At 42.1% G+C, this 8,666-nt stretch overlaps 1 protein-coding gene across 1 annotated transcript; it reads left to right on the top strand.

The window, feature by feature from the left end:
* Positions 1 to 815: 815 nt before the first annotated feature.
* Positions 816 to 5,928, top strand: LOC124153273. The gene is made up of 2 exons (XM_046526371.1): positions 816 to 1,266; positions 5,378 to 5,928. The coding sequence occupies exons 1-2, from the start codon at positions 816 to 818 to the stop codon at positions 5,926 to 5,928; spliced, it is 1,002 nt and encodes a 333-aa protein (XP_046382327.1).
* The last annotated feature ends 2,738 nt before the right edge of the window (positions 5,929 to 8,666 follow it).

The following is an 8,666-nucleotide window of genomic DNA, read 5'->3' as shown; positions in this document are numbered from 1 at the left end:
CCGATTCCGACGCATCAGCTGAAGCAAGAGGGGAAAAAAGCGACCGGGATTCGATTCGGTTAAGCCAGCGGATAAGCGCGAGACACAATTTGGGCAGTGCGTCATCGTCGTCGGCTTAACTGACACGAATCCGAGCGATCGAGCGCTATGGGGATTGCTTTTTTCCATCCTAATCGAGAGCACATCGTTAAATAAGGATTCCGGTGAACCGCGAAGAGTGTTACACCGAGAACCGTAAAGCAGCATCCCTGGAGGCAAGCAGCGAGTCGAGGACGCGACGGAAGTCGCCGTGTTCCAATCAACAGGAACCTTCCCCACGCGACACAGCCCCCCCCCCCCCCACCCACCACGCCCAATCTAGTCGCCATCCCTACCCATCCATCCGATCGCCAAAAGACATGGTCGTATAAAAGGCCAGCGTGCCTTATGGCAGCCGAGATTCGAAGACAAGCACAGCGAGGAATAGGACGGAAGAGGAGGCAGGACAATCGGAGACTTCAACAAGCGGGAGTTACTCGTCCTAGCCGTGTCTGGAGACTTCAACTGCCGTGAGCGCACATTTCTCCAGTTGGAGCGCAGCGAAAGGCCTTCGCATTCTCCTTGAGCGAGTGCCCCGCTGGACAGATTGCCCTCTGTCTATTGATGGGAGTTCCCGACTGATTCTGACTGACATTCATTCTGCACATCAACCCGCTCAGCCCTGCTCCATAAGGAGAGTGACGAGAGATCGATCAGCACTCTCTTCACTACGAGACGGGCATCATTGGGAGAACACTGCAGGATAACCGCATCTTCAAGTGAGAGAGAGGAAGGCGATGGACAACCCAATGACGGCCTCCCCGCCCGCTCGAGGCGTCGCGAGTGCGGCTCTTCTGCTGGCCCTGATGGCGTCCTTCGCGGCCGCCGCACCATCGCACGGTATCACCTTCTTCTCGCGCGCCACGGCGCCGTTCGAGGGTCCGCTGCGCTCCTGTTTGCTGGACGAGGAGCGCGGCAGCGTGGTGCAGTGCCTCAAGGAGAAGGCGGCCGTGGCGCTGGAGCGGGCCGCGCTCCTGGACACGGTGCCGCTGGGCGCGGGCGCGGCGCTGGTTAAGAGGACCGGAGAAGCGGACGACAACGAGGTGGAGGAAAACGCGGTGGCGAGCTACGGGGAGGACGTGGACACGAGGCTGGTGGGGGGCGTGGCGCGCCTCTTGAAGGGTCGCGCCCTCCGCCTCTCGCTGCCCGATAACCTCGTGCCCATGGTCACGAGCAGTCTCGAAGAGGGTAAGTTGCAACGAACGAAGGGATTTCAATTTGCCGACCAGGCAATTGTTTAGCAAATGAATCCCGCATCGGTAAATTTAATTTCGTGTAAGATAGTCAAGGTAGTATCATTTTAAACGATACATTATTACCAAATACAGCCAGAAATAGTCCACTTAATGGAGGTTGGGAAGACATAAATCTTTTTGAAACCTGCGAGCTGCATATTCAAATAAAATATGTCGAATATGTCGAAATATGGCATATATTCCAAAGAAATTATTTTTGCCATTAGTATATGTTTTACCACTCTCACTTTCTTTTCATTAAGCAAAGTCATTACCTAAGTACATTAGATGACAGCCATTAGGTAATCGTGCCGAATGAAATGTGATCGTCAGACTCGAATTCACGACCCCTCGCCTGAAGGGCTGGCCGGGTATAGCTCCGTCTCGCCTCTAAAACACAATTTGTTTTCTTCGGAATCAATTTTAACAAATGTAAATACTTAAATTTTATTTCCGCAAATAAAATGCAGGAATTATTTTTGAGTTTTCTTCAAAGATAGGCTTTCCTAGCACCAACAAACCCTATATTGTTGCTAAAACTGAAACGCTATTTGTGTAAGCTTTAATGCTTTTATTGAAATACAATTATTAGTCGTTGCAAAAACCTTAGCAGTGGTTTATTAAAATACCATCATTGCGTTTTTTTTTCAATTTTATTCATGTGGCATGAATCAACGGCGTTTCCTCCGGTTTGGGTGACAAGTAAAAGTATTTTTCAGAAATAATACAAAGTTCATTAAAGCTACAGTGAAAATACGTTTAATAAACCTAAGCTTCAAACACACCCTCACAACGAGAAGAATTGGGTCTAAAATTACCTTCCACTGTTTGAACTAACTGCTAGTTGTTTATTTCCCTTAAACGAATTCATTCTGTGCTATAATCGAGATTATATGTAGAGATATAACTATGACGAGCACTAAATCATTTATTCTTGTGCCATATTCTCAGTGGAATCAAGTTTGAGGCTTAACCATTGCTTTGAAAATTGCACTATTTTAATATAAATGATAATCTCAGGCTTGACTCTGTGAAACCTCTCCATATTGGAAATAAAAGAATAAAAATTTAACAAGTTTATACAAGTGAACCGAGCAAATTTTTATTCTTTTAATTAATTTTAAGATTGAAGTGTTGCGACGTTTCTCTCTCTATACTGTAAGCATCCTCAGACCAAAATGAAGTTGAGAAATGTACACACCACCATATTGGTGGAATTAATTGTAATATGAACAGACAAATAACGTGATGCTTGCGGCAGCATCAGGAACTTAATCAGCCACCGCATTCTTCTCGAATATCCTTCAAATCGTTTGGCGGAGCATTTGTTACCAAATTGGCATGCAAGAATAGTGGCACTGCAAAAGAACAGCAAATGAAATGGACTAATTTAAAGGATATCATGTGAACTTTATTCAAATATGACGACTGTTCACTCTAGGTTAGAGTTTTCTGGCTAATGAAATTAAAAATCTTCAAAAGAAACTGTCTTATAAAAACAAATGTGAACATTTTTAACAAAAGCGTTTTGTCGTCTTGCGATATCTTAAGTATTCTCACATATTTTACCTAACATGATTGTATTACCCACAAAAATCGTTGATCTTAAATCAGTTTTTATATGCGTCGTGGCAGTTATCAACTTGATTGGCAAATATGACGTGACCGTAAACCTGAGACTCTAATTATCTACTGCTCACGGTAAAATGCACGCTAACAATAAAATCATTTTAATCATTCCCCCGAACCATCTCCATCTCCACATTGTAATTCCATCCATGGTCAAGCAGAAGGGCACTTACACTTAATTCCATCTTTTTACGCTCGTGATAGATGATTTAATCCATACACTCAATCCCATTCATATATTCCTCCTTGTGTAACGAAATTGACAGCCTGAAATGAACTCTCTTCCCGTTACCCAGCAATTGATCTATGTAGAAGTAACCTCCGGTTATGCTAAGGAAAGCAGTCTCGGGCGTATTCTCTCCGACAGAACTCCAAAAACCCGAAATATACCACCCATTCGCCAACTGAAAACCTCCAAAACTTCATCTGTGTACGGCCTCAAGTATTTGAGTGCCTAATGCCCGAAGCAGAACATCGAGCGGCATCATCGCACTGCGAAAATGAGGAGCAGATGGCAGTATTATCAAAGAGCGTGGTCACCCAGTGGATAGAGCGATGGTCATGGGTTCAAATCTTAGGTGAGGCCTTCAGGGAGGATTGTCCCAAAGAAAAACGAAAATCCTTCAAGTTTGAGGAGTAAAAGTAAAGGGAGATATCAAGCGCATGTTGCTAGGTATGAATTGAGATTTACCTTCAATTTTACCTACTTAAAATAGTCTTTGGTTTTATTCATTGTGTATTATACCATTACTAAAACGCCTTCACTCGCAGAAAGTTTTTCGCCTTTCAATCAACGCTTGCAGACATATGGACATTATTTAGCTTTAGATTCTTCACAAGCTCACTCTTCTTAGCTCCCCTAGCTCTTCTACAGGGATGCACTGATGATGCGGGCCCGCCGGTTTTCCTCGCTACACCTCTGAAGGTGGACGGACGGAAGAGAAGGCAATGAAGGAATCGCCCCAATAGTGAGCTCCAGGGTAAGGATGGGAGCGGCAGGAAGAATATTGCGCTGTCATGTAGGTGACGCTAGTTACAATTAGCGGAAATAGATTTGATGTGCCTAGAGACAGGGAAAACAAACTGGGATGAGGATTATCCAGAGATTTATCTCCAGATTAGCAACTGAGTTTTCCGATGGAATCACTCAACTATTTTACCTTGTTGTCAATTACAATACAGTTCGAAAAATAAAAATCCGTATTTTCCCGTTTTTCATTCCATCGCCTTCTCAAGCTATTCGACTTTATAATTAAAGGGTCATTAATTGTAAAAAAAAAAGATATAGGAATGCGACAATGATTGTTTTCTTCAAATCACAAAGATATTTATATTACCCTATATTTATTACCCAGCGAAAAATCGACGGCCTTAACTCTTTTGCAGATAAGTTGATGACGTCACTAACTCGCGATTAACGCTACTCAGCCACACCTCGGCCTTGGGCATGGGCCTCGCGTGGTTTTCTGCTGTCTACACTCTTGTAAACCATTTCTCCCCTCAGTGTTGGATTTTCTCTGTACGAGCTAATGAGCCGAAACTCAAATTACGTCATCATCTTATGAAAATTCTGTGGTGACTTATCATTTTTTTACTGCACAACTATGAACAAATAGATGCATTACCTATCGATAAATTTCTTAAAATATTTAATTAGCGTGGATGCAATTTTAAAAACATTGGTTTTGCATGCTAATGACTTTGCATTTAATATTCTGTATACTATCCTTTTCCAGCTTTTTGGCCGCCACTCTTTTAGCTTTTGAAAGCAAAATGCCTTTTGTTGCATACGGTTTTCCAATGGAATTATTCGAGCCGATGATCTCGAAACGAATGTCATCTCTAATGGCACCTCATTCCACGGTTCAAATATATTGTTTAAATTTATTTTTATAAATGGTTCAATTATAATGTTTATATTGCGAAATGAATGCTGACATAAATTCATATTATTATGAATTTGCGCATTATTCCTACAGGTAAAGAAATTAAATGTTCTTAAACAGCCTTTTACCGTTCTTATACCCATAAATGTTTATCATGTTTTCACACAGTCTTCAACTGAGGCAGGAGAGATACAAAAGAAGGATATTCTGAGTGTAGGAGATAGCACTTTTCCACAAATTTATGGAAAAGTGCCATGCCGCTTTCTTTAACTCAATACTTTTTAAGTTTGTTGTACTGTGCCACTATAAAATGGCAACTGTGCTGTACGTGGACAACTTGTTAAATAAATAAAAAATAAGTAAACAACACAGCAGTGAAAATGGAAAAATAAGATTCCAAAACTTTGGCCTTACATGTATTTTTCCTGTATTTACGAGCAATTAAAAAAGACGGAAGACTTTTACATTAATTAAAAATGTAACGAGGGTTTAGGTAAGATATCTCATTCTATTTTCCTTGTCGTTTTATCGATTTCATTTGTTTTGAAGGTCGCCTCAAGAAGCACAAGCATCTGGGCACGCTCATCACGTGCATCGCCGTGGTTCTCAAGACGCTGGCCCTCGCCTCGATCGCCTTCATGGCCAAGAAGGCCCTGCTCCTCGGCAAGATCTCGCTGCTCCTCTCGGCGGCCGTGCTCATGAAGAAGATGGGCGGCGGAGGCCACGGCGGCACATCCTACGAGGTGGTTAGCCTCCACAGACGAGCCTCCCACCACCTCCCTAACGCTCACCACGGCGAGGTTTACGGCTCTGCGTACGGCGGCGGCGGCGCGGCGGGCGGCGGTGGCGCCGACGACCGCGAGGGGCCCTACGGCACCACGTACGCCGTGCTGCGCCGCGCCAAGGTCTTGGGTTCAGACCCGCGCCCGCCCGCACCCGCCGCTGCCGCCGCCGCCGCACCCGACGACCCCTGGCCCCAATTCCAGATGGAAAAGCCGCGCAGCAACAATGAGGCCGGCTGGGCCCATTGGGCCCTTCCACCCACCCCATCCCCATACGCCCCGCCAAGCGCCCTGGGTCAACAAGTAAAAATTTCATAGACTTCTCGCAAGTGGATTTATGCACAGATAATGGGGGAATGTAGAGAGTAGAAGATGCATTTTCCTTTAAATGAAGCGTTTTTGCTATTCATGATAGTATCCATGCAATGACCTAAATGCTCAAGTCTACTTCTAACATAAAAGCATTCGGAAAATAGATTGTTCGGTTGTTAAAATTTTAAGTAAACAATAATGAGAAAATAATTCAATGCAAAAAACAGATCAGGATTGTAAAAATAATTTTGTTAACGAGAAAATGTTTTAAAATTTCAGGACTAAAAGGAGCAAGTTTCAAGCTTGCATCCGAACAGAGAGATGGGAAAGCGAATCGAAGTTACCGAGCAGTTGGGACGAAAGACAGAAAACTCTGTGGAGAGATGAATTCGCCCAGCTCACTCACGCAGCTCAGCTTGTTAGAAGTGAACTTTGAGCATGGTGTCAGTGAAATGGCGTTTTACACTTTAAGCCTGTGATTAGTGAAGCATGACACTGAGTGATGATCTCCGCAAGTGCATTTGCAAAATGTAATGAGTGCATCTCATACGTATGAAATTCTTCAATTCAAACCCGTAAGGGATAATATTATTTATTTAATTTATTGTATCAATTTGTATAATATTTTGTCAACAATGCCTTGTTACTTAGCTGTTAATTATTTATTTGTAAAAGAAATATAAAAAATAAATACCCAAATTAATATGGGAAACTTTTTAAAAACAGAAATCATAAATTTTACCCAAAAAAGGTTTTACTAAGAATGATACGGTGGACACTAAACAAATCTAAGTTATTGTATCGGCAAGACTTCGGAGAGGAATACCCCGCTCCGTCCTGCTTTGCCATTTTGATTAATGATTCAGTTTAATTACCATGTTATTGTCTTTCCACATGTCTCCCGCGCGAAGCTGAGTGTAGAACGATCCATTTGGTACAAATGTCTTCACTAGAGAATTAACTCAGGGGAGAAATAGAAATGCTATGAATTCCATAGATTTTGTCATCACGAAGAAAAAAATCGGCCAAGTCCTGTATATTGCTTACTTCCCCACGCCAAGTTCAAATTATAACTTACTTTGGATACCCGTGTCGACAGCGATATGAGCGGCAACATTTTTAAGCTCAGTCCAATCTGCGGTGGGTGTGAGGTCATTTAGAGGGCAATCGGAGAACTCTGCTGCGATATTCATGCCGAGGACAAAATAAGCAAATTTCTTTGTACACATTAAGGCGTACTGTTGTAAATCTTTGGGTACCAAAGAATAAATTCACCAAGAGAAAATATTTGAATACACCCGGATGCAAAATACGTCTCTCCAGGTTACCTATCAATTATCTACCGGTTATTCCAGCAAGTCTAAACGACGTTCATGTTAACATACCTTGCTGATAGGTACGATATCTGGAACAAAATTGTAAGTCATAATATTTTTGACGGCGATAGCCCGATATCCTCGTAGAACATCGTTATTAATAATTTATTTCCTCCGACTGGCATCATTTCCGAGTGCAAAGGTTTAAAAATGCTAAAGTGCTATGAGTCTTATAAATCAAACGAAATTTCGTTGCAAGTTTCTAATAGTGTTTAATTTTTACATCATTCCGTTCAATGTTAATTTCATTCGTTACGTAGAGCCTCGGCCTCGTAATTTCAAATCTGCTGCACTAGTAATCCTAAAAGTAATTAAAATGCCCCAATCGGGTGTGCGAGGTGCTCGTAGTAGGTATAAGCAGCGCTCATCAACCAGGACGATTTTTGAAGAAACTTTCTATGGCCCCGGGGAGCCAAATTCGGAGAAAGAACCCCAAGGTTGATATTCTGTAATGGGGAAGACAATTTTACCAACGGCTGGTTCATAAATCTTCAATTTGGATGAGTTTTCAGTTAATTTTCCATGAAATATGGTGAGGACGTTCAATTCTCATTCTTTCACTAATTTTCACGTCTCATAATTACAAGTCAACAATTCTAAGATTGGTTAGACGCTGCCTCCCACTTAATTGTTCTATCAAGTAATCTTTTCACGCTTAATACGTATTTTTTCTCTTCCACATTCCTCTTTACCTGCTCCATACATGATGGAGCTTCGAGGTCCTACTTATCCCTCGACGATTGTCTTCATATTATCATTATTGACAATTATCTTCATGCAAATTGTCATTTCATCAGGTCTCAAGATATGGCCTATAAGGTTGCTCCATCTTCTTGTCAAGGTTTTCATGAGGCTTCGCTTCTCTCCTACTCTTCTTAGGACTTCCCCAGTGCTTAGTCGATCCATGTGATCCTCATCACTTTCCTTTAGCACCACATATCGAAGGGCTCTATAGATTTTTCCGTAGCAGTTTATGTCCATGCATCACTTCTGCAGAAAAGCATACTTCATACGTAAGTTCTGATTAAGCATTTCTTTGCCTCTATGTTTAAATTTACCACTGTAAACTTTTTTTGGTCTCTTCGCCTGGGACACTCTGCTGATAATTACGTTCTTGCTTTCTGGTTTTTTCAAAACAACTTTTCTTCTACCAAAGTATTCTTCAGCTGCTGCCTGTGATACATGATTATTTTTTTTTCAGCTGTCTACCGTGGAGTTGTTGGCCGCAGTCTCTCCTATTCTTTTTTCCACTGCTTATTTAAAAGTCAGTTGATGGAAAGCGTACTTCAACTTTTCAACCTGCGAAATGTTTCTCATGGCTTACTTCTTTTTTTTAATTTTAGGCGGAATTTCATCATAAGTAATTTA

The sequence above is a fragment of the Ischnura elegans genome, chromosome 2 (assembly GCF_921293095.1).
Source record: "Ischnura elegans chromosome 2, ioIscEleg1.1, whole genome shotgun sequence".
NCBI lineage: Eukaryota > Metazoa > Arthropoda > Insecta > Odonata > Coenagrionidae > Ischnura > Ischnura elegans.
Note: the sequence above shows the minus strand (reverse complement) of the source record. Positions and strands in the feature narration are given on the sequence as shown.

What these genes read in the sequence shown, in the direction of transcription:
- LOC124153273 (XM_046526371.1), top strand. Translation starts at nt 816, where the DNA reads ATGGACAACCCAATGACGGCCTCCCCGCCCGCTCGAGGCGTCGCGAGT. An exon ending in CACGAGCAGTCTCGAAGAGG is followed by an intron (nt 1,267 to 5,377) that starts GTAAGTTGCAAC and finishes TTTGTTTTGAAG; the next exon opens with GTCGCCTCAAGAAGCACAAG.